General features: G+C 38.3%; 1 protein-coding gene across 2 annotated transcripts; it reads right to left on the minus strand.

Annotated features, from left to right (window-relative positions):
* LOC101741952 (protein mesh-like) lies at positions 1–27,251 on the minus strand. 2 transcript variants are annotated; one of them, XM_004925362.4, is made up of 21 exons: positions 25,419–27,251; positions 17,213–17,451; positions 16,601–16,807; positions 15,621–15,779; positions 15,178–15,315; positions 14,783–14,951; positions 13,984–14,241; positions 13,315–13,654; positions 12,794–13,075; positions 12,138–12,270; positions 11,969–12,063; positions 11,258–11,376; positions 10,717–10,868; positions 9,624–9,732; positions 8,706–8,842; positions 7,773–7,902; positions 6,964–7,226; positions 4,170–4,274; positions 3,233–3,341; positions 862–1,018; positions 1–566 (listed from the first exon to the last, which is right to left on the minus strand). In XM_004925362.4, the coding sequence occupies exons 1-21, from the start codon at positions 25,780–25,782 to the stop codon at positions 353–355; spliced, it is 3,879 nt and encodes a 1,292-aa protein (XP_004925419.1). In that variant the 5' UTR covers positions 25,783–27,251; the 3' UTR covers positions 1–352. The 2 variants fall into 2 exon arrangements, with proteins under 2 accessions (XP_004925419.1, XP_004925418.1); XM_004925361.5 differs by lacking the exons at positions 1–566; positions 862–1,018 and adding an exon at positions 1,936–3,055.
* Between the last annotated feature and the right edge of the window lie 212 nt (positions 27,252–27,463).

A 27,463-nucleotide genomic window follows, 5' to 3' on the forward strand; every position in this document is an offset into this window, starting at 1 on the left:
TAAAAATTTTCCACGAAATATATATTCAAACATATCAATTCAATATAAAGTAAATTTAAAAAAAAGCATAGTGGTGGGATTGTTCAAATAAGTAAAACCTATGTAAGAAAATTAAAAATGATTACATAATCCAATTAAAAGCTATGTGTTCGGTTAATTTATACAATCTTGTTTTTTTTTAAATCAAGTATCCAAAATTACATAATAAGAATAAAGTAAGTAGGTACTTCCATACATCGTTAAAACGGTAAAAAATTCACCTCGAACGCTACAACAATACGAACCATGTAAACACACAATTAATTAATAAAAAAAAACTTATAGTAAAAATAAAACATTACTCTGAGCAAGATTAATTAATTTCAGTTTCTCCACCCCATTGCCTCGGTTGTCCCGGTTGGAGGTCAACGTAGGGGCGACCGTAATTGTAGTTCGGATTGGAGGGTTCCACCGCCTGGACGCCTTCTGTGGGCTCAGGCGTCTCTTCTGTTACGTCTTTCTTGTAAGGAATGCTTTCATCGTCTGAAGTCACTTTAACTGAATCGTCAGGATCGATTGCACGGGTCCTGTCAAAAAAAAAAAAAAAACAATAAATTTAACAATGGCATAACCCCAGTTTTACGGCGTGTTAATTAATTTTGGCATTTATTTAATAGTATTTTTCATTTATCTACTGTATGTACTATTCTAAAGCTAATTTACGATAAAAAAAATTTACATTTCACTATATTGCTATAGAAGATAAATGAGTCAATCTATGGTCCTGTTATTGCAAATATAAAGGAATTGAAATCGTGAGACACTTTCAATTTAATTATTATAAAGATGTAAATGACAAAGAGAAGCAATTAAAAATCTTACTTCACATCCAAGAATTCGTTTTCTTCTCTTTCTTCAGCTTTCCGCCTCTGCAAGATCCTCCAAGCGACGCAGATTAAGATTATTATAATTGGCAGCATCACAGCACTAATGATGCCCCATGTCGCACCAAGAGTCCGAGACGAGTACTCCTGTTTACCTGTTTGTCATAAATAGAACACGTATAAAGTTTTACCAATTTTTGAATAATAATCATGAAATAGCGCGTATGGTACTCTACTAGGGGGAAGGTGATGGGAGAGATGTGCTCCGCACTAAACGCTTCACTCTCCCCCCTTTGCCTTTTCATGAGTTCTATCTCATGCGAGGCTCGGACGTGGGTTGTTTAGCGACAGGGGGTTTTAGCCGGTTCGACTTCGACATACCCCGCCCGCCATCCCCAGTGTGGGGTGGGAGTCCGGCGATTTCATCTTGACCAAAAAAATAATGATATTCTACTATAGAGAGTTGAAATGTGTTTACATCATATTCATTCTGTTTCCGTGTTATTCTGCCCCGTTTTCCTATTAGCTTAGATTTATTTAAGTTTTGTCTCGTAATTAACGTAGGCATATAATGATATTGTCCGTGGCCTACGAAAGTTAATTTGTTGAACAATTCTTTTTTTTTAACACTCGATTGGTGAATTATCTATACTAACGTCACGTTATCAGAGATACCCGGAATCATCGGCCTACTTTACCATACAAGGTGCAAATATTAAAACGTACTCACCGTTAGTGTGACCCAGATAATTTTTTTTTCGTACACAAAACAGTTTCTGATAAGAAAGCAAGCAATAGCCTCACTACGTATCATTAGGGAAATAAAAAAATAAAACACATCACGATAGCAGAGAAAATTTCCATTCCACAAAAACGTGGCCGTAAGATATTCCTTGCTTTCTTATTTAAAAAAAAATCACTCACAGGGAAGTTATTCTACCGTGATTGGGAACAGAAATTTCCTCTTCATGTGATCAGGGCTTTTTTTTGTAAATAAATTGTATTTTTGTCTTAACATAAACATTTTAATAGATAAAAAAACAACAACAATGGGAAATCTCACGAAACACTATTCGGAAGAATAAAATAAAGTGCAATCACTAATATTAAGTGCGTTTTAAAATAATTATGTATATATAACCTAAACACTCTCCCCAGAAATTGTCATACGAATGGGCAGTGATTACTATCAGAACTTAATCTAGACTATTCTAATACAAATTTAAAGTCTCAATGCATATATTAAACCATAGTCGATCGACTACTAAGGGTGGGTACTTCGGCCGCTGGTGGGTCAATAAGGGTTTCCATTGATTTACCCTTGTTCGTTGGCATGGTAAAAGTTTTAATGCCATCAACAGGGGCGCTTTTAGGTGCTTCGGGAATGCCGGGATTATTATATGTATTCCGGGGACTCGAATCGGAGGCCGGGCTGATTGGAGGCGAATAAATTTCAGAGTACGTGGGAGAATACTGAGAAGGTATTGGACTGTATTGGTCGTCGAATTTCGGCGCGTAAGGATCCTCAGATCCCTCCTTCGTGGAATAGCCTGAGTCGGACGGTATGGCCTGACGACCGGTTTGTCGCGGTTTGTTTAGATACTGTATGTCTTTAGCCGGACGAGTTAGAGTGGAATCTCTATTAGATTCAGAATCTGATGGTGAAGTCAGTGACAACAAGTCTTCCTCGGACAGATCCCATAGTTTTTCTGGGAATTCTACATCGGGTGCATTCGGTAATGGCTCATTGGTACGATATGTTTTATCGTAAGCCCTACGCTTTTTAGGCAGACCGGAGGACTTGTCAGATTTACCGGAATCACTTTTGCCAGAGTCTGGGTAGCCTATTCCTGAGCTGTCTCCGTCCGCGGGAGGAGCGAGGACTGACCTGCCTACTATCCTGGCCGGGGTTTCCTCAGTAGGGGTTTCGGGGGATTTTTTCTCAGAACCGGGTATCGTCGAAGATTTCATAGTGTCTGTGATATTTCCCATTGACGAAGACCTAAGATTTAATCTAGATGCGGATTTTGAACGCGGTAAGTCTTCGAAACGGAAGCCCTCCTTGCCCTCGGACCTTGGTTTGTGCCAGCACCAGAACCAGAGGAGGCAAATCAAGAGGCCTAATGGTAGAATAACTGCCACTATGACGCCCCAAGTTAGGAATAGGGCACGTTGGGAGAATTCCTGTTGACCTGTATGACGAAAAAATAGTGCGTTACAAAAATCTGGCGGCAGGAGCTTTTAAATCCTTTTCAAGATTTTTCTAATCAATCTACGACATATTAACTCAAAAAATCCTTTTTGAAAATAGCCTGTATGTATAATAGTTTCAAAGTCGTTTTTCGTATTTAATATTAGCGTGCACTTACGTAGACACTCTGTGTATCCATAGTCAGGGAGATTCCATCTGCCGTTGTCTTCACACACTCGTCTTTTGTCCCCGGTCAGAATGAAGTCTTGATTACATTCGAAGTTTACCTTTGATAGAAAACGAAAGTTTACTACTAATCTGCTCATATTAGTGTACGAGAGAAATAAAAAAATAAAAAATCACATCACATCATTTGTTTTGGAACGATTTATGTAAACTGAAACATTAAATTGAGCGCTCCACGTCAGAATAAGATTTATCATTCGTGAACATGAAAATGGGAGAGAGAGAGATCACTTCAAATCAGTAGTATTTCTTTCTATTCTTTTTTTATCTTTGAAATCTTAGATCTTTTATTAATGTATTTTGTTGAGCCTATTAAGTACTCAAAGTGAATACCACCGCTCACTTTTAAGACTCGAATGCTTCCAGACGGAGCTAGGAAGAGTTTTTTTTCCGTTGGAGTTTTTAACGTTCTCGATAGCGTAAAAGTTAACTCAAATTTGTATGCAGTTGGATCAGCACCCCTAGCGGCAAATGTAGGCAAACGTTGATGACATTCTACACTCCTATTACTAAACTATTTGATTTTCTCAAATAGCACAAGTATCCTACACTTGCTTGAAAACTCGTCAAGTCATTTCGTATCCTCCCGATCTGATATCGGTGCTTTTAAGCATTCCAAGCACCGCTCACCGTTCTTGTCGAATCCGTTGAATGCGACAAAGGGCTTGTCGTAAAAAATATCCCACAGACACAACCCACTGAGTTTCTCGATGGATCTTCTCAGTGAGTCATGATTCCGATTCCATACAATTATGAGTTAACTTTTACGCTATCGAGAACGTTAAAAAACTCGCACTAAGCACACAGGTGACTTAACGACAGCGACGGATGATACAGACTTGTACCGTTTTGTAAGAATGAATAGTTACCCTGGTTCCAGGCGTGAAGAAGAAGTTACTCTTTCTTCCAAAACGTGGCGTCTCCAGAATACCGCAACTGATGACCCGCCTTGCGTTCTGCTCTTTTATATTAGTCTGGGAACAAAATGAAATAATAGCTCTCATCACTCATCAGATTCGTGACTAAGCACATTATTTAATTAACACTGTAAAATATGAATTGATTTTTAATAAATATCTCACAATCAAAATAGACCCAATTGATAAAACTCACTTTATATAAATAAACTACTTATATTAAAGAGCGCGCGAAACGTAAATATTATCTGTGCTGTTACGTCAGTGTCTTCGTTTAAATTATTGGCAAAACTTAGAACTCTAATGTTAAAAATTATAAAAAAAAAAAAAAAACATTTAATGATTATATCTTCACGGCTTACAACGACAGACTGAGTTAAGACCACATTCTTACTATGTGTGTTCTAAGTCCTTGGCATATTATGCATTTCAATAAAACGAACAATAGAATGACATAAAGCTTGGCACGCAACGGCACAGTGTAAAAACTCTTCAAAAAGAATCAATGAATATGTTTTTTCAATAAATCAGAGCCAATCTCAAATTTCAATAAAATAGAGTCAAAATTGTTTAATTGATCTTATACTTACATGATTCTTAAAAACGAATCAAGTTTCACGTTCTAAACTTAAATTTGAAATTGAAAATTACGATCAAAGATTTTTCTTACATGTGAGTCGACTATTATCAAAGCCGGCAATGTGACTTTTGGACAATTATTGGTAAATCAGAAAAACGAATTATTGACTTTGTATTCCGTTGGCAGTCACAAAACTCTTCTAAACGACATCTCAGATAAATAACAGGTTAAGTATTAACCTTTATTTAATGCAGGTTTTGAACCGTATTCTTTGAAGGAGACGATTATATTCAAATCAATCTGTATTGACTTATAGATAACATTTTTTTTGTCCAAATGCACAGATTGCCACCTTTGATAATAGACGACTCATGTATTGTTTAAATAAAATATCAATTACCTACTAAATTTTATCTATTACTTTAATTTTGATGAATACTTTGTTTTTAGACTTTAAAGTGGTGATTCAGTTATTATTTAAATTCTGCGTTTTTTTAGGTAGCTAGTAGCTATAAATATTTTTATTTATCAATCTGAATAAGTGGGCAGAGACGTCTTTGCAATTAGTTACAAATTAATTAAAAAGAATGCAACATCTAGAATTTAATATGTAAACGATTATAAGCAATATCATTAAAACTAGCTATAGAATTATAAAATGATTCATAGATATAGAGAATACTAGATAGCACAGAAAATACTTTTAATCATTGACTTAGAAGGGTTTTGGGCAGACGGTTTATTGCCTATTCGGCATTAGGTGGATATCAGTGCTTGTTCGTACTACGGCAAGAATTTAGCCGCCAACTTTGTTCACAGGAGGTCTTGGCCTCAATTACATTCTAGTAACGGTTGTCCTGCCCTTAGAAAGTCCTTGGCCTTAAACGTATTCCCAACCTCTCGATTAATATGTACATATGATAATACGTCACCAGTGGAGGCTTGAATAATTAATAACAAATACGTTTTCTATAAAATAAAACTCAAAACTAAATTTGAGGATATTCAAAAATATGTGGACCTCTTGTGAGTCCGCGCGGGTAGGTACCACCGCCCTGCCTATTTCTGCCGTGAAGCAGTAATGCGTTTCGGTTTGAAGGGTGGGGCAGCCGTTGTAACTATACTGAGACCTTAGAACTTATATCTCAAGGTGGGTGGCGCATTTACGTTGTGGATGTCTATGGGCTCCAGTAACCACTTAACACCAGGTGGGCTGTGAGCTCGTCCACCCATCTAAGCAATAAAAAAATAAAAAAATCTTCTTAGGTCTCGTCTCTCTCTTGTCTTGAATAGACCAACAATACTGTTAGTTATTATATGTGATGCCGAGATTCTAGAAACATATTCTTTGTAGGTAAATATGTACATATTTCTACTTTTAATCATGGGAAAACGTTAAAGGTTTGCCTTAACGACCAAGGTTGTTCAATTATTGTGTAAGCGTGATTCATTAGTAAGTGGATTCGCAATTATTTACGCAAATCTACATTTTCTTAAGCTTTGTGGGTAAGGAGAGCTTACGGCCTAGCCAGTATCTGAGTTATCGGAGACTGCAGAGAATTAATACGGCACCCATGTGGGGTCAGAGTTCCAATTTTTTTTGTGTTACGGCTGACCCGCCTTATTGACAGTGCAGTTGTTCTTCTTTTTTGCTACCTATGCTGATAGCCTTGAGAGGCTATATCAGCGTTACCATAACGTGTAGGTGAGCCCTCGGGGCTTAAACCGGAGTGTTGCTAACATTGGCTCTAGCAAGAGTAGTGCTTCGCAGAATCTACCACCGGATCGGAAACGCGACCCACTGAGAAGATCCGGCGAGAAACCCAGTGGACTATGTCTATGGGTTAGTTTACTCGACGAACCCTTCGTCGCGAGCGACGGGTTCGACGAGAACGGTGACCGAACAGGTTAGTACTAACGAAGCCTAATCTACCGACCAATTTGGCTAATTTTGGTCTTGAATTCTTTGTGGAAGACCAGAGCACTCGGAATTAAATAAAAATAAAATAAATTTTGTTTTTCCTTTGATGTGTCCCCCGTCGGACGGATTCCTTTTGTTTGTTTTAAGTTTATTTTATACAAAAGTTTACGTCTTTTATTTATAGATTGAGGCACTACGAAGTCTGCCGGGTAGGCTAGTGTACCTATGTATAGATTTACACTTACAATCGATGAGAGATAATTCTTCGTAAATTCAGCCATATCCCGATTGAGGGTCATGCCGTAATCGTATCGACACTGATAAGAATCTTGGCATATCTCGATAGCTCTCGTCACGTCGTGAGAACGGTTCACCGGCAAGAAGTTCGCCGGTTCTCGTATGAAGTTCGGTATAAATTCATTGTCGTTGTAATAAGCCGCCGTCCGACCATATTCTCTAACGAACATCGCCACGCCGATGTCCCGTTGCTCACGATCTGTGAGTTGCCCTGGGAAAATTAATAAGCTTGTAATTCACTTGTCATGAAATTCCTAAATACAGAAGGCAATAAAAAATATGTCAATGCGAACGTAGCTAATCTATACTGTATCCTATGTATGGTGTGAGTTTATTGTATGGTCTAAATCAGTATTTCTGTTGAAGTATTCTTTCTTGTGAGTCCGCACGGGTAGGCACCACCACCCTGCCTATTTCTGGCGTGAAGCAGTAACGCGTTTCGGTTTGAAGGGCGGGGAAGCCGTGGTAACTATACTGAGACCTTAGAACTCGTATCTCAACGTAGGTGGCGGCATTTACGTTGTAGATGTCTATGGAATCCGGTAACCACTTAACACCAGGTTGGCTGTGAGCTCGTCCACCCATCTAAGCAATAAAAAAAAAAGTTTTATTCAAAAATGAATTCTATGCGTTTAATTTAATTCACATATTAATAAACTAAATTAGTAAGAACATTTTACATTTACTAGATTTATAACATATTTTATCTTTATTGAAAATTCACAATGTAATAACAAAGAAAGTGAAAGATACATACAGTGCTGTGCAAAATCTCTGTGGGCGGATTGGAAATTGTTCAGATCGACCGATGCCAGCGTGCCATCGGGTCTTGTGAAGTCATCGTTCACATCCAGAGACCAGTTGCCGAATAATCCTCGAGTTTGATTCTAAAAAAATGAAAGGTATAATAGGTGTAGGTAGCTCATTCTTACACTCATACTCATTATATGAGTTAAAAAACACATGAACAAAAGTACTTAGCCTTAATAGGCACTAAGTAAAGTCAGTGGAATTTATTCTTAAGCCTTGATCGCACTAGGCGAGTATTTTAGTCGAGTACCGAGTAATTTAGTGGCTAAACTATTCGCTACTCGCCCGTAAAAATAGAACAAAATGGATTGACTTGACTTAATTCTTTACTAACCTACTCGACTAAATTTTTGGTGTTCAGACACATTTAGCTACTAAATTACTCGGTATTCGACTAAAATACTCGCCTAGTCCGAACAGGGCTTAAGAGACATTAGTTAAAATTGTAGTTTACGTTAAATTAAAATTACTTATTAGCCTTTTTGAGCTAGACTGTAATCTTAGTATTGTGCAGCACCTAAGTTTTGGTACATTACATAATAAAAATAAATAATTATTATATGAAAAAAGACACCACAGCACGAATACAGTTATCCAACTAAAAAACATGAGGTTAAAGTCTCAAACTATATAGCAACAGTCCCATCCTTAAAGTCGTGTTTAGAAATTTAAGGACCGAGGTCCTCCATCTCCCCTAAGTGCCCCTAGGAGAGTGTTAGGATGGATGCAAGAGTTTTTGAAATTTTTTTTTTTCAGATACATATTTTAAGTTACTAACATAGATTATAAGTAATACTTACTAACAAAATGTTATGGTTTAAAAAAAAACTGTAATAAAGTATAAATAAATAAAATAAAAATAACTGTCAATTTCACTAACCATAAACGTCCATGGTAAATAAACTCTCGCAGTCATGAAGCCGCGATTCTCGACTACTTCCAATCCGGCCCCAGACGAGAACATAACGACGATTTCCGACTGGTTTAGGACGTACATAGGCTGGTACACGGTGACACCTGGTATAATGAAAACGAAGACATATAGTTGAAGCCTTGACCCTCAGACGGCCCACTGAGTTTCTCGCCGGATCTTCTCAGTGGATCGCGTTTCCGATCCGATGGTAGATTCTGCGAAGCCCTACTCTTGCTAGTGTTAGTAGCGTCCACAGGTTGGACCCCCGTGAGATCACCTACTCTTTTGGTGAATCTAGGTTAAAAATATCAGCCCTTAAGCACCTACAAAGAAATATAAACCGTAAATTCAAAAGCCCGCTCTTTCGAATTTAGGTGCTTACTCTCCCTTAAACAGAATCCTTTGGGACTACAATACAGTTCACGGTAGCGCGGTCTCCGTCAATGTTCATTCGGAGTTGTCCGATTGCGCTGAACTAATTTTAAGTGAAATTGATGATTGAATAGTTTATCAATGTTTTGTATTGATGATCCGCTTTGTTGGTGGAACTTAATAAAAAAATAAATAAAAATAAATAAATAAATGACCTGACGAGAATAGATATGAAAAAAAGATCCCTAGAACTTAATTAACTATTTTTTAGATGGTTGGACGAGCTCACAGCCGATTTGGTGTTAATTGGTTACTGGAGCCCATAGACATCTACAACGTAAATGCACCACCCACCTTGAGATATAAGTTCTAAGATCTCAGTATAGTTACAACGGCTGCCCCGCCCTTCAAACCGAAACGCGTTACTGCTTCACGGCAGAAATCGGATTCACAAACTATTGAGGAATATCGTATCATGGTTTGACGTTGCGTGACCACTGATTGACATGTTACCTGGGAAATATTGTACTCTTAGTGCAGTCCTGTCGAAGTAGACTCTCTTGCCATTGGCGAAAACATCGAGCCTGTACCTCCACTGAGCGTGTTGTGGTCGAAGGCGTACCTGTGGAAATATCAAAAGTCAGTCGAATCAATCCTATGGTCACGGTGTCAGTTTTAACCCTCACTGATGTGCTGATGCTTAATAATAAAATCGCTTTTATTATATATTACACTAGCTGACCCGGCAGACTTCGTAGTGCCTCTATCGATAAATAAAAGACCTAAACTTTTGTATAAAATAAACTTAAAGGAATCCGTCCGACGGGGGACACATCAAAGGGAAAACAAAATGGTTTGTTTTTATATAATTCCGAGCATTTTCATATTTATTCACCTTTTAAACCTTCTCTGAACTTCCACGAATAATTCAAGATCAAAATTAGCCAATTCGGTCCAGCCGTTTTCGAGTTTTAGCGAGACTAACGATCAGCAATTCATTTTTATATATAGAGATAAGATCGGAATCTTGAATCATCTTCAACGATTTTAAGAACTCGGAATAAATAATAATTAATGCGATAATTTTATAGTACCTACGCTTTTTGATATCTAGAACAGTACCAACTGGATAAAAATGATGAAATGAATTGTTAATTCAGTTTTCAACTTAGGCGTGTTTATTTTAAGTTTTCAAACATATACATTGTTATTTGGAATAATTTATTGCGGCTATATTGTGTTTATAAATCATATTATGAACTGAATCGATATTTATTTAATTTTATATTGTTTCCTATACGCAATTCTTTCGCTTGATAACCACTACCGTCCTCGTCGAACCCGTCGCTTGCGACGAAGGGCTCGACGAATGAATTAGCCCACAGACACAGACAGCCCACTGAGTTTCTCGCCGGATCTTCTCAGTGGGTCGCATCCGATCCGGTGGTAGATTCTGCGAAGCACTGCTCTTGCTCGGGCCAGAGTTAGCAACACTCCCGGTTTGAGCCCCGTGAGCTCACCTACACGTCAAGGAGAAGCTGAAATAGTCTCTCAAGGCTATCGGCATAGGTAGGAAAAAAAAATTACAACCAAATATAGGTATTACCTCAATGGTTTGAGAGTTGTTGGACGCTGCTACGACTGACGTTAAGTGTGTCGCGTTGACCGCACCGTGAATATTTCTTGGTACCTGTTCAAATCTACCTTGAACGTCGAGCTTGAGTTGTGAATGATCCACCCTCACTAGGACGTATTCACCTAAGCAATACAAATTTAATTTACATTAAATCGATTCCTTATATCAAAGGCCTTAAATAACAAAGGTGCACCTTAAAAACAACCAAAGAAAGTCCGACGTTATTTTAAAAGCAAAACAGTGTATTTTTGTAAAATCTTATTTTCTCGATTTGGGATTAAGAATTCAAGTCGGTATCGTTCTTGACAGAGTGGTCGTGGTCATCATTTAAAGTGTTAGTGGCAAATATCACAACACGCCGCCACTTCTCACTGACGGCCGCACTCCTCGTGCACGTGCATTCGTATAATGATGATGAGCCTTTTACGGCGGCTTTTATCCAATCAATCCACTTAATAGGCGATCTTACTCGTGGTCTGGGTAAGGGATATCTACCCTGAATAATATTTACCTTTGCCATTGAAAGTGTACTGCAGGTCGTCAAAGGTGACTATATGTGGATCACCGAAGATACCCGCGACTCCTGGAGATTGATAGGCCACGCAGTCTTGAGACGGTCGACGTTCAAACCTGAGTTAATCAAATTAGAAGGCTCATGAAGTAAATTAATCATAACCTCAAAATGAAACTAATTTTGCAATAGCTACTCGTATAATTAATGGTTTGAATAGTGGAACATACTTAAAATAAATGAATGAATGAATGAATGAATGAATGATTTGTTTTATTTCAGACAACAATAAGTCCATATGTGTACATAGTATCATTGAAACATACTTAAAATTAACAAAACCAATCAAATAAAAAAGATACATTTATTAAAAGTAATTATCAGTTGAATACATTTCAAATATTCCATTCAACTGATATTTACTTTGAACCAACCATTATTATTATTATTATTATTATTTAGGCCGCAAGTGAACCATGGTACAATGGTTCAAGTACTGACAGTCATAACGGTCAGTTAATGCCTTCATAAAGTTGAGGTCTGTCGAGGTTGACTCGTTTTTAGGTATCAAAGTGAGTGTAGATATTTGAGTTGTATAACGATTTTATGGGCTAGTTTAACGTGACGTCACGTAGATCATGACGTCATGAGTTCTTCCACCAGCTTAGAGCAATACATACACACTACGATCTATCTAACGCAATGGTTTACCTGAAAGTCTCGCAACCGACAGCTTGTTCTTCTTGCCACAAACAACATTGATAGAACGGAATCATGTCGTGGAACCAGCGAGATAACGACGGAACCTAATCAAAACAAAACAATGGTCACTATTTGATAGAACTGATGGCAAAAAGAAAGGTTCCTTGTTATAAAATACCTTATTGGCTTCGTTGTAAGGTGTAAATCCGAAATCGTGAGATCTTGACGGCTTTGAGCCCCACATCTGGTCGTAGGATAACATGAGGAAGCCGTTTTTGTCGTAGCAGCATTGCTGGCCAGAACCTTCCGAACTAAAATATATGAGGCGTTAGTCATTAGTAAGGGCATTAGTAAAGGCGGCTGATCTAGTTATGAGTGGAAAACTCATTCGCACATCAATTGCTCAATTCGCTTGGAACAGTTTATACAGAGTCGAATTCTCACGAGAGAAAAACGATGACTACCTGATTATATCAATGTGAGTTTACTATAGTCTAAATTACATATTTACTACCTATTTATTTGTTGTTGTAGTGTAGTGATGAATAATAAGCAAATCTTTAGGCAGGCATTAGTAGTGGATCGAGCTTAGAATATCATTCTTCCTAAGGGGACGTATTGCAATGGATAACAATGTTCCAAACAACTAGCAAATATCGCCTATTCTCGGGTTTTTAATATTAGTAAGTGTAAACAAGGTGTGATTCAGTTTTAATATTATAAGTAGTTATTGTAGTGTTAACAACGTGATATTTGTTATAGAGCGACAAAAATAACAGTAACAATTAGTATAAAAAAGATAGGAACTCTGAAATTTGATTAGTTTTATCTTACCTTGGAGCACCACTCCTGACGCAATGAATACCACCCCAATGATATCTACAAGTAGGGTTCGTGTCTCTGTCGCAGTCCAAGTCCGGCATGAAGCGACCTTTATCAAGAAGCGCGTGTTCCAAAGTACAGGGGCAGACCCAAACTTGAGCTGCAAAGTTCTTAAGGAAACGATCGGTTCGAAGCCAGTTGTTACACATGGAGTTCGACCAGCGCTGTCCGTGAAGCCTTTCCCACTGTGGGGCGAAATACCAACCTAGTGGGATCGGACGACTCCATAGAATCCTAAAAGGAAAAATAAGCTTCAGCGGTTTCCATATAACTTTTCAATTATTAAAATACAATTAAAATTGTTTTCACGAATCCGAAACTTTAGTTTTGGTGCGGTCAGGGACGAATTTGATGATGGCGATTTGAATATTGTGGTAACTACCGTCATAAAATGCATTTCGGTTTAACAAAATTTTAGTGTAGTAAGTTTACACTTCAAAAATATATTATAAGGACATCAACACGATACTTACGGAGATATAGGAACCCCTTTGAATACTTCGGGAGTGGTCAAATTGATTTGCAGAAAACCGAATTGCATGTCGTTGTGCATGATGTTTTCCCTGTTCCGGAAATTTTGTGGATTTATCACGTATTCACCGGTGTTCGCAACTCCGACTTCTATCATATCGATGTATTCTAATTGAGGTCGGATCGTGACTTCTTTGTAGCCCCACAAACTGATTTGGAGCTGAACGTTTAGGTTTGTTGTCAGATTAAATCGGTCCCAAGTTATTCGGACTTCTGGGGGATATCTTTCGTGTACAGAATTATCTGGGAAAAATATCTTTTCGGTTGCGGTCGCAGGGGTTTCTGAAAAGAATGAAACCTAATTAATGATATGAATATAATGGTTTCGCCCTAGCTGGGTCTATTTGCCTATTTTAGTCACGAAACAACCAGGTATTTTGTAGGATAAGTTTATCATTCTTAAATGTATCCACCTCAAACAAAAGAGGCGCTTTGTTGCCAAATTCAGGATAAGATTAGTGTTACACTCAACGAAACTGGGACTTCGAACTCTTGGTTCAAGGTTGTGTTCCGTAAGCAACTTGTGGTGTAATGGCATATAGTGTACAAAAGTTTGCATGTACAACACTTCTAACAATTCGTTTTAAAGACTCTTTTAAAAGCAAACTTACCAACAAAATATCTTCCTTTCCATTTATAAGGTTCATTGTTAATGGCAACTTCAAATCTTGCGTAACCATTGTGCCAGAATCTTGGTTGCACACAGATAGCCCTGTTGACGTCCACAACAGCTCCGAGAACGGATTCTGTATCGAATCTGCACGTTATTCTATCGTTGGGATTGAAGCATGGACCCGTGATATTGACGATTGTGCCGCCGAGCATGTTACCACTCTCTGGCGCAAACATCAGGGGCAGGTTGGCGCCGTCTGAGATTATAAATAAAGAAACAGCGTCAATACTTACACCGCTATAAGTAGGTGATCTATTGGTTAGCAATCCTGATTTCTGTATCAACCGGTTAGAAATATTTGGTATCGGTATCTTAGTAAAAACTAAGATTTTTTCGAGTCAAGTTGAAAGTGTAGGAAAACCTTGTACTTGTAAACTGTACACTTTCAACTCGACTCGAAAAAATCTTGAATCGACTCGAAAAAACTCGAAAAAACCCTAGATCTAGGCCATTATATATGAAATTTTGAACCTTAAATTAATATATCTAAAGGCATCTTAAATTGTCAAAAGTCATTGCATCATAAACTGATTATGCTTGAGTAGTTATAATGGTTTAACAAAATAATAACCAACTCGGCCAATTGGAATAAATAGCAATAAAGTTCTATGGACATTGGAAAATAATTTTTATTTTATTTATACTATTACTGCTTGACTTCTCCACTTTTAATTAACCTGAATTTTAGGCAATCTATAGGGATACGTTTGCTGTTTCTAAATAATATAAAAACTAACCGATATCCTTATTACAAGTGCCCATTAGTATATTCTCGTCAATTCTGAATATGTGTCGCCCTGGAAAGCCATTGGCCCAGCCTCTGCCGGTCAAATCTCGAAGCACAGAAGCTTGAGAATACGGTTTGTATTCGTAACTTCGTGTCCCGTTACCAGCGTTGAAGCCAATCTGGAATCAGCGACAAAAAATTTAAAATCTTTATAAAAAAATTTCGTAGATCTTATACATTTTTGCCCAAAGCTGCTTGGTTAGCCACAAAATTTATGGCAGAAAATTCATAGCGGAAAGAGTTTGAAGGTAATACAGACTTTTCGGTGACTGCAGGCTTTGATACTACAGATTCTTACAATCCTGGACATCTTGAAATAGATTACAGTAAACTTCTAGAACTTACATAGGCCGGTATGCCTCCTTCACCGGTAGTGGTGTCTCCGCCAGCTTCAGTGTGAGAACTCCAATTTATTTCGAGATAATTGAAAATCGCATAAGTGAAGACTTCATCCGTTGCTAGAACCATTTGGAATGTGTTTGTCTAAAACCGATAAAATAAGGTATTAAGTATGCTTCAAAGTAATTTCAATGAGATGTAAATAGAGAAATACCACCCACCATAGGGGGAATGAACATATTCTATAAAATAAAACGTTCTGTACGTGCTTTACATGGTCAAACTCATTTAATTTTAAGCAGTATCAACCACTCTTACGAAGCAACCCGACTGGTCGTAACTAGTTACTGGTACCCATAAACTTGGTAAACGGGGTGGGACCGCCAAACTAGAGACCTGAGATCAAAGTTTCTTGGACACACTTCATATTACACGATGGTAATACTTACCATAAACAGCGAGTTGTCAATACCGCCGGCAAACGACATGTTCTTCCACGTGATCGTTATTGTATGTTTCGGGAAGAAGGTCTCAGAGCCGATGACGCCCTCACGGATGTCCCACGTCACGCGTTCTCGCATCTCGACTCCCAGTTGGTCCGTACGTGTCTAGAAAACAAAATGTGTGCAATTCACACGTGGTAGAAGTGAAACCTTCCAAAATTAAAATACAATTATCCTAAACGTCTTAAGTATATGTAAAATTTTGTCATTAGTAAATAATTGTAAGGTAGCGCCCTCTGTGAATTGATATTTTAATTTCACGTATAATCCTAAATTAAAATTCACTACAAGAGCTTTCATACACACGTTAGTATTAAAAAATCTCACAGATGGCGCTGTATTAAATAGTATGTATATTTCTGTCTCATTCTTTGCTGGCTTCATCCTACACATTTTTGTATTTGTGTCTCTTACCTGTCGTTTTTTCCGTTGCATCCGGTTTGAAATCACAACGATTCTAAAGAAGTTTTCACTTCAAAAAAGATTATTCACTTGACATATCGCGTGTTTGTTTTACTTGTTAGGAATATTTATGGGTTTCATTCTTAGGCATTAACGCGTAATTATCCAATTCAGCAACAATTTACATTAGTCCTTATGAGCTACGACTTAAGGTCACACTACAGGCCCTAAATTCAATGAGTAGTATATCTAGTGATTTATAATTATTAACTGCCTGCTTCTGTCTGCCTATTTCTGCCGTGAAGCGATAATGCCTTTCGGTTTGAAGGGTGGTGCAGCCGTTGTAACTATACTGAGACCTTAGAACTTATATCTCAAAGTGGATGGCGCATTTACGTTATAGATGTCTATGGGCTCCAGTAACCACTTAACTTCAGGTGGGCTGTGAGGTCGTCCACCCAACTAAGCTATAATAATAAAATAAAATAAAAACTCCTGCTTCGAAATTGCATTAAGAACGTTACCTGTAAGTCTCTGTCCAATCTGAAGTATATTCCAGGTCTTCTCGGATCAGGCTCTTCGGGTCTCATGTTACCAATACGACACTTGCTGAAGAATATCCCTATGAAAGAAGGATCGTTGATATTCGGCCAGTCTCGCACGGGAAACGACAATGGGTAGGTGTAGTGGTCTGGGGGGTCACTGAAGTAAATGTACCCATTCATCGAGATCTAGAAAATAGATACACTTATTATTAAAATTACGAAATTTTTGGGAACCATTTTGTTTATGTAAATAAAAATTCTTAACTTTGGCAGTATATAGATAACATTTTTGACTACCTGTTCGCTGGTAGTCTTATGTGCTATTCCAGTTTCGCTACGGATAGGTGAGCTCATGGGCTCAACCTCAAAGATTTTGCTAACACTAGCCCTAGCAAGAGCAGTGCTTCAAAGAATCTATCACTGGATCGGAAGCGCAACCTACTGGCAAGATCCGGCAAGAAACTCAATGTGTAATATAATGAGACAGTTTGATTAAGTACGTAACTAAGTGATATAATATTTAGTAAATAGCAAATGCTACTAGTCTGAAATATAATTAAAGGTTTTGTCGGTATTTTTTTCTATGCTTACCCTTGTGTAATTGAATCTGAACCCAAAGAATGGCAGTTGAAAGTTGAAATTCTTGTGAATCTGCGGCGTGGAAGTGTGTATGTCTCTCTGGTAGTCACCGATGTTATCGCTGCCTCCTTGATCGTAGAACCAGTACATAAAATTGGAGCGGATCTGCTGCAGGCGCTGGGTGGTGATGACGTATGGCTGTCCATTGTTCTGGTAGGTCGTCGCTGGGAGTACACGGCCATCGATGTAAGCTGTGGGTAATAATGAAGTTATTTGTACTTTTGTGTCTCAACGGGCAGATAAGCTCACAGCCCATCTGATTTTAACTGATAACTGATCAGGTATTCTAAGTATTCAAACTAGGACTTTTGAATTTTTTTCAGAATATTATGCTGTCTATACCAAAACTTATCACTACATTCATATCTATACTAATATATAAATCTAAAGTGGTTTTTACGGATGTTCTGTTATAACTACTGAACCTTGCATCCGATTGACGTGAAACTTGGTATTCATGTAAAAAATACATGTACTTAATGGATAGGCTAATATTTATATGAGTGTTGGACTCCCTACACCAGTTGCGGGGGCGTTAATGATGACAATCTTTCTGGGGGTCAGAAATAATAATGTTAATTTTAAATTCCCAGAGAAGCGGACGGGTACAGTTAGTAAACTTATATTAACATACAATGCTCGGTTTTATCGATACGTTTGAACCGAATTGATACAAAAAAAGCAATGTAAAACAAACAAATTCAAAAACTTTAAGCAGATATATAATAATTTTTGATTCAGTCGTGGCCTAAAGGACGAAACGGCCGGTGCATGCGTGCGAATCGTGCGACGCGATGCTGGTCTTCGAATCACGCGAACAGGTACCCGTTTTTGTAATGAAGTATGTACTTACCATCATGAATGATGAACGAATAATATTGTGCAATAAAAATTAAACCCGTAAGGATTCCAAATTAAGTAATTACTGGTAGTATGGCCTCTCGTGAGCCGGCACGCTAGGTCTCACTACCTTACCTATTTTTGCTGTGAAAGGGTAATGCGTTTTGGATTTAAGAATAGGGCAGCCCTTGTATTAGTAAGCTGATACTTAGAACTCTAGCAGGCAACAGCATTTAAAGCAATTTTTTTTTATTGCTTAGATGGTTGGACGAGCTCACAGCCCACCTGGTGTTAAGTGGTTACTGAACCCGTAGTCATCTACAAAGTAAATGCGCCGCCCACCTTGAGATATAAGCTCTAAGGTCTCAAGTATAGTTACAGCGGCTGCCCCACCCTTCAAACCGAAACGCATTACTGCTTCACGGCAGAAACAGGCAGGGCGGCGGTACCTACCTGCGCGGACTCACAAGAGGTCCTACCACCAGCTTGCCTTATCGAAATTCGCGACCGATTTGCTTTGATTGCAAATAAACGAATGCTTAAGACTTCATTTTGATTCGTAATGGCGTTGAATTTCTATACATATCTAAATGTTTTCATTGAGGACACAATTTCCCGAGGCAAATAGTTCTAGTAAGTGTCTATATCGGGCTTAACCTCCGATAAATGATAGCTTATCGTTTTATATCGGACGGAGGCGACTAACTCGACGTATGATGTCACTTTCGATTGTTTCAAACTATTTATTTTACAAGTGGCATTTATTTTATAGTAGTTTATTTTCTGTAATTGATTTCCCTGTTTTCGCGCCCCAAATCCTCAATACGTTAATGGTGTTTTTGACATGCTTTTATTAGCTTAATCCGTATGTATCCATGTTACATATTTGACTTGATTTTCACTGACTGGCTGACTCGGTGTCGCGGAAATTAGTGCCTCTGATTGTAATGACTCGATTCGTCGGAATCAGGCAAATATTCATGTGATTAACAGGCTTGTTCATTTGTTTTTGCATTTTGTTTTTCCTTTGATGTGTATGTACCCCGTCGGACGGATTTCTTTTGTTTGTTTTAAGTTTGTTTTATACAAAAGTTTAGGTCTTTTATTTATCAATTGAGGCACTACGAAGTCTGCCGGGTCAGCTAGTTTATTAATATATTCCTTTTAAGACTGTATAAACTATTATTTGTATGCATGTATGTATATGTATATGTGATTGTGTATATATGTATGTATGTATATACTTTTTTGTGTAAGTATTTGTAACCTAATATAAATTTCATTGCACCTACCACTATTTACTCTGCACTACCTTTGGTTGACTGGTAGAGAATGCCTTAGGCCTTAAGTCCGCCAATGTAAATTTTACACGAAGTGTAATAAATAAATAAATAAATGTTCGTATTTAAACGTGTTTAAGTATGTATGTATAGCAGTCTCTGGTTTCCATACTACAGGGAATCCTAGCTTGGGGTCAGATGACCTTATTATGACACTTTATTACTCCACACACACACAATTATTATTTCACTTTTCACGTATAAAGTATCTTTGACAGTATCATAAGCAATCCGGTGGTAGGTTCTACGAAGCACTGCTCTTGCTGGAGTCAGTGTGTTTACTTACCAGCCACTGTGTAGCTATAATAACCCCTCAAGCTACTAGCGGATTGGTAGGTTAACAAAAAAGGGCAATAAATTAATAATTGAACACTTTGCTTTCTTTTCCTTCTTCTTGCTTTAATTTCCTGATAATCAACATGACTAACAAATTGTTCATGCAGTTTTTAGTTAGCTTTGATACTAAACCTCATGTCAGTAAGTGGCAGGATTCAAGGCGGGATGTATATGGCCTTAGGCAACCACATACCCTAAACAGGCCATCAACGAATTCGGCCATGTAGTGCAAACTACGCACTAAAAAAAACGCACTATTTTTGAATTCCGATTGTTTCGAAATTTTGTTTCGAAATCAACTCTTTAACAAACAATTATTACTCATGATTCAAATTGCTATATTCCAAGAATATACTTAACGCGTGTTCTTATCTAAGACAAATATGATGTTGCGTATGAGAAATTTCAAGTGTCATTCAGTTACTCAGAGTAGGTGGCATTCTGGTTGGCGTAATGATTATTGTCATAACAATTACTGACTGATTAATGTTTATACGTATCCGGATACGATTCGCGACGAGCTTCGAAATATCTTTGTTTCCCCCCCCAGGATGAAAAGTTCGCTTTTAGTCCCTGGCACGCGGAGTCCCTCTCACCGGGAGAGAATCGAGTACTTTTGTCCCGCGTGCCAGGGACTAAAAGCGAAGTTTTCATCCCGGTTGCAAAAAAAAGTATAAGCACTGAGGGAAAAAAGTAGTATATTCACGCCCGCGAATTGTTTTCGCGACAATCGCATTTGCGTAATCTATATATATAATAAGAATGAATTGCTGTTCGTTAGTCTCGCTAAAACTCGAGAACAACTGAACCGATTTGGCTAATTTTGGTCTTGAATTATTTGTGGAAGTCCAGAGAAGGTTTAAATGCTCGGAATTAAATAAAAATAACAATTTTGTTTTTTCTCTGATGTGTCCCCCGTCGGCCTTTTATTTCTCGATTGAGGCACTACGATGTCTGCCCGGTTAGCTAGTATACTATATCGTTGAAAGTTAATATAGTACCTACATCTTGTTTGTAGACATTCGCCAAACTTCGTTGGTGATCCGACAAGTTTGAAATTTTGCTCTTAACCCGCCTCCGCTCGTACGTTTGGTAACACTGCGAACCGCGAGCGACAACTCTTCGACTTGTTATTTAAATTTTTAAAATGTACTGTGATATAATTACTAAATAACATAAAGCTTCTTCTGTTGACGGTATCGAAATACCGAGTCCTCCATCACCAGTGGAAGGCGGAAGTCCGGCGATTTTCTCCTGATCCAAAAAAAAAAAATGCTTCACGTGTGTTACGGACGTCGACCCGACTAAGTTCGCGATCTTATAAACCGCGTAGGTACTTTTACTTTGTTAGGTTTGTACGTCTAATACGCACTTTAAGATTTATTTGAAACTTCTTTTTTTTTTGTCGAACCGACTAAAACCTCCTGTCGCTCAACAACCCACGTCCGAGCCTCTCATGAGACAAAACTCATGAAAAGGCAAAAGGCGTTTAGTGCGGAGCACATCTCTCTCATCACCCTCCCCCTCGGGACGCCGGACCGGCGGTCGTCGGCGCCACGACCACCAGCCCTCTCGGTCGGTTATTTTAAATATGCCCGAGTAAACGCCGCCATCATTGCGACGAAACATTCCATAGGCATTACGATGTCAATGTCACGCCTGACTTTTCAAGATTCGCGGAATTTGGTGTCGTTAAGGTACCATTATCTTTTATGAAGAGGTCAGTTACTGAGATAACCCTGCGACAAACTTCAGAAACTCTTCGTCATGAGTAAGTAATAACTGGAAACATATCTCTGCAAGTTATTCCATCAGATCCATTAATCTCAGTACTAGACGCTTTCAGCTCTAACAATATGAGCAGGCCTAGGGTCCCCGGTACCTGTACTCGTCGAACTCTTAAATTGCGACAAAGAGTTTGAAGAGCGAACTAACCCATCGACATAACCCACAAAGTTTTTCGCTGGGTCTTGTCACTGGGTCGCGATTCCTATCCGGTGATAGATTCAGCTCTTGGGAAACATCGGAGAGCTCATTCCAAAGTCAGATGGTAATATCAGATCAGATGGTAATATGATAGTATAGATGAACTACAGGCGGTGTGGTGGTAAAAACGAGATGATAGGAAAATCTCAAACAATTCCTCAGAGCACTCCCCCTAGAGAGCACATGGTACAAAATAGAAAGAGAAACGAAGTTCCTCCGCAAACCCAGAGGCTCCAAACGATGTATGAAAATGGGATTATCGACAATGCGAACGGCCCTCTTCACTATACAGCTCATTAAATAATTAATTAGATATTATAATTCCATTACAGAAAAATATGGAGAGAACATAATTCTATTAAGTCGAATAAAGCATTTAGTAAACAGTGAAGATGAAGAATCTATATTTTAAAACGATGCAAATTAACCTGTGTCAATATTTTTCTTGTCCTTATTTGTCACATTTAAATATGAGCAAAGGGAAAGCCATTTCTCTGGACGATAAGTAATCAATCACTTTTTCTGTTCTAAGGGTTGAGTTTATTATTAATATGAGTTATTTTTATTATGAAGATGTAATATCCAACACTATTAATGTATTCATTTTGCCCAGTTTTTGTTGTTTTGGTGCTATCCTGTTGATTTTTTTTGTGTTGATTTGACAATCTTTCAGTACACACAAATAACTGAATATGTAAGTTTTTTTGTGTGGAAAATCAGGTTTAGTTAAATCAATAATAATTTGATAATTACTTGAGGATTGAAGTCGAAATTTCAATTGTATATTATAATCGAACCGAAATGTATGGCTTCTTCTTGGCAGATATACTTAGAATTTTTATCTACTCGTGGGGACTTGCTATACGTCTTTACGGCCTTACAACCAGCAAATAAGGGAGTACCACCAGAAACTTAATAGAATTTTTTACCTATTTTTGTTAATTTTTTAATTCTATCGAAATTTATTGATCAAACATCTGTTAGGTAATAAACAAAAAAGTTCTCGATTACAATAAAAACATCATAACATGCTGTTTTCCATCGAGTAAAACTGACATCGTTCAATTAATTATCCGTTAATGAGTACTGCATGTTCCTCCCGATCCACTAACGGTGCTTTTAGGTACCTCAAGCACCGGTCACCGTTCTCGTCGAACCCGTCGCTTGCGACGAAGGGCTCGACGAGTAAATTAACCCTCAGACACAGCCCACTGAGTTTCTCGCCGGATCTTCTCAGTGGGTCGCGTTTCCGATCCGGTGGTAGATTCTGCGAAGCACGGCTCTTGCTAGGGTTCGTGTTAGCAACGTCGTCAGGTTTGAGCCCCGTGAGTTCACCTACTAGTTAAGGTTCCGCTGAAATAGCCTCTCAAGGCTATAAGCTTAGGTAGGAAAAAGACGAGTACTGCACAGTTTACACTCATACTTAAAATTAACTAGTTAAAGATTTAAAAAGAAAAGGTATGTACATTAATTAAACAGAGACTCTTCAGCATTGACCCGGTTCGTTAGTTACACACAACGACCCAAAAACATGATCCTTCAACCAACTTCGTGATGAAATCATAATTTTATTTAAACAAATTCTTTACGAGCATTCTTTATCTTAACTGATACGAGCCCTTATCTGTACTTAATTTGTCGTTCATTAAAGTTTAGTACTCTGTACGGATATATTTTTTATAAATAACTAGCCGTACTCGCCCATTTCGCTGGGCATTTAAAATTAACATTATTATTTATTGTCATTATTATTAGGGAGTCCAACACTCATATAAATATTAGCCTATCCATTAAGTATATGTATTTTGTACATGGATACCAAGTTCCAAATCAATCGGATGCATGGTTCAGTAGTTATAAGGGAAAATCCGTAAAAACCACTGTAGATGTACATATTAGTATAGATTTCAACTTCAAAGAGGTTTAAAATGGCCAGAGCATTGCTTAGTGACACCCGTTTATTAAAGACGACAAATACTATGAAAAGTAGAAGGTGATGATGGTATTTTTTTTCCCTAGATACCTATTCGCTGGTAGGCTATTTCAGCTACATCCGAACGGGTAGGTGGAGCTCACGGGCTCAACCTGTGAGGATTTGCTAACATTAGCTCTAGCAAGAGCAGTGCTTCGCTGAATCTACCACCAGATCTGAATTGCGACCCACTGAGAAGATCCGGCGAGAAACTCAGTGTGTTATGACTATGGTGATGGCATTAGAAGGTAGACAGAATGAAGAAATGCGTTTTTTTTCGAACAGAAACAACGCAAATTTACACATTTAAATTTTAATTCAATAGCCAAAACCATTACTTGTAGTGCGTGCTATGGGCCTCAACTGATAAGTTTCAGGGTTCTGCCCCTTTCTACCGCGAAGCGATCACGAGGTCAGGGGTTGAGACCAATACCCAACTGAGATATTTTCCTTATTTCTCAATATGGCAGTAGCATTTGTTCATGATCTAACAGAGATCCAATGAGCTCTCAAAATTCGATAAACCGTATGTGCTCTGTGTCTTCGTATGCCGCGAAAACGCGTCAATAATGAACTGAATAATAATGAGCTGAATTAATAATGAGCTGAATTAAAAATTAAAAGTTCTTTTTTTATTGCTTAGATGGGCGGACGAGGGCTTTCGAGTATAGTTACAACGGCTGCCCCACCCGTCAAACCGAAGCGCATTACTCGGCAGAAAATCAAACCAAGTTAAACTACTCGTAATACAAATATTGTATCTTTGGCATCAATCTATCAAGAATCTTTAGTCATTGATGCCTGTTCAAATTTCCAATTGTTTCCAGGTATACTCGAATCTGATGAGCATGACGACAAATGACGCAAGCCAAACTTGTAAAAGCGTGTTAAAAAAAAGAAAAAAAAAGCATTTTGGACGCTTCGATATCATGTCGCTTATAATGTTTTCGAGTTTAATATGCCTAGGCGTGGCTCTTATCGTTCTTACACGGTTGCGAGTTAATAGGTCATAATTATTATTTATTAAAACGGTTTTAATCGAACAAAGGCGTAAAATTATATATATGTATATTACAATTATAAATTGTTAAACTCGAGAACTTAGCGGAAGTCCAATACCGCGTCTTAGATGGGAGTACATACACAAGTCAAACATACTAGATGAATACAATGTACCTATGTATCTTTACAAAGCGTTATGTATGTAATGACTCAACTCAATTATGAATCACACCTTCGTACTTAATTTGTTCTGAGACAGGATTTGCAAGGATTCTCTAAGATTGGTCATCGTCTAGAATATAAATTGAAGTCTTATTTTATTTGAGATTTATAGAAAAAACGAAACAACCGTCTCTTGGTATTAGGTATATCTTAGTTCAAAAGTTGGGACTGGTGCCGAAATTCTTCTTATCAGCCCACAGACGTCCACTGCTGGACATAGGCCTCCCCCAAGCATTGCCACAAAGACCGGTCCTGCGCTGCCTGCACCCAGCGGATCCCCGCGAACTTCAATAGAACGTCGGTCCATCTTGTGGGAGGCCTAAGCTTAGGCCGAAACTCACTAGATTTAAATTCCAATTGCTTTACAACTTAAATGAAAAGAAAAGGCAAAACGAAAAAAGCAGTTCAGATTTGGATTAGATACAGGCATTTTAATATTATTTAAAAAGAAAACACTTACAATAGTCAGTTCCGGTGACGACCGTAGTACTTGGTGGCGAGAGGAGTTGCTTTTCGCTTTCAACATTGTTCGAGTTGAAATCGACAGCTTCAAGGTTAACTGGCTCTTCTCCAACTAAGCCATCGTTGAGCTGGTACTTCCCGCTTCGCACTTCTAAATTTTCAGTATCCGGCAGCAATTCTACCGGTGACGTTTCTTCAAATGTCTCATCTTCTTTCTCTTTAACATCCGTTTCAAGTTCCACTACCTGTGCTTCGGTAACACTCACAGTACTTTCCGTATCATTAACTATTTCGTCTTGTCCTAAAACATTGGCACTTAAAATTAGGACCACCGCTAAAACTAATTTGATTTTAACACCCATTGTTCCAGTTTCTTTCACGCTTTTGTGGTCATCGTTATTTGGTCGGCTTATCGGTTTTTTTATTCGCTCTCAACAACGACAGGTGCCTCTCTATTGTATAGGTCGACTGAAGTGTGGGTATATTGTGTACGCGGCTGATATCGTATTATCAACACAGATATGATAAGATAGTAAATAGGAACGTTAGGTGTGCCAAATTCTTTGTCCTAATCGTGGCCCTGCTTATTGGGGAGCGTGTTAGATTTGTACAATTTATCCTTTCCACTAAAAAACAGACGCAACTAGAAATTAATTGCCGACGATAATATATCGCAAACGACTTGCTTCTATTAAATCCAGCGATTTAATGTACAACAAATGCGTAACAAGAAGTCAGAAGTCAGCACTAAATATTTATAATCAATGATTAACGCACGGACAAGATTCTACTAGAAATTCACGCTTAAATCAAGTGGCATCAGATTTAACTAAGAAAATGTATTCCATGCAAAACGAGTGCTGATTGTAAAGTCACCCAGAGAAGGATAATGGAAGGAGATGGTCACGACCCTCAGACATGAGGAATGCGTATCAGGGAGGAGGAGTAAACTCACCCATAGAAATAACCCAGTGAGATTCTCGCCGGAATTTCTCAGTGGGTCTCGACATGGATTCGGTGGTAGATTCAGCGAAGCAGTGCTAATCTAGTGTCAACCGTCTCCCAGACTGAGCCCTGTGAGCTCACCTACACTTTCGATGAAGCTAGTATAAACCTCCAGATGTTACTAGCAGTGGTTAGCCAAAAAAGTCAGTGTAAACATTGATAGCAAATATTAGGAAAACCTTTTTTATTTATTTTTTATTGCTTAGATGGGTGGACGAGCTCACAGACCACCTGATATTAAGTGGTTACTGGAGCCCATATACATCTACAACGTAAATGCGCCACCCACCTTGAGATATAAGTTCTAAGGTCTCAGTACAGTTACAACGGCTACCCCACCCTTCAAACCGAAACGCATTACTGCTTCACGGCAGAAATAGGCGGGGTGGTAGTACCTACCCGTGCGGACTCACAAGAGGTCCTACCACCAGTAAAAAAATCTTTTGTTGCCCAAAGTGAATTAATTTTTCAGCTATATCCCTTCAAACTTATTTACATATTCTCAGCATCCGTGGGCTTAAATGCGTGGTGTATTTATATTGTTACGGCGGTAAGAGTAACGCTAGCTATCGCCGAATAGTCAGACGAATATCGAAGGATCTAGTAGCACCTAAAACTCTCGAGAAGTATAACGCCATCTATTTTCAGTCAGCGCAAACACAATACTAGAAATGTGTGGAATATTCTCGACAATTCTAGGGATGTGGTATCGGCGTATGGTGAAACAACGAACGGATTAGCTGAAGCGAATCGGAAAAAGCGATTTTAGAGTTTTAAAGTATTTGTTGAGTGCTCTATGTGTTCTAAGTGTTGAATATAGTGTTAACTTGTGATTCGGTAGATTTTTAATTTATCCCGAGCCCCAACGCGTAACAATATCAAGGAATGCTAAAGTTAAAATTCTCAGGCGAGCGATTTTACTGGTGGTAGGACCTCTTGCGAGTCCGCGCGGGTAGGTACCACCGCCCTGCCTATTTCTGCCGTGAAGCAGTAATGCGTTTCTGCCTAAGCAGTAATGCTTTTCTGTTTGAAGGGTTG

Source organism: Bombyx mori, chromosome 14 (assembly GCF_030269925.1).
Source record: "Bombyx mori chromosome 14, ASM3026992v2".
NCBI classification, from domain to species: Eukaryota; Metazoa; Arthropoda; class Insecta; order Lepidoptera; family Bombycidae; genus Bombyx; species Bombyx mori.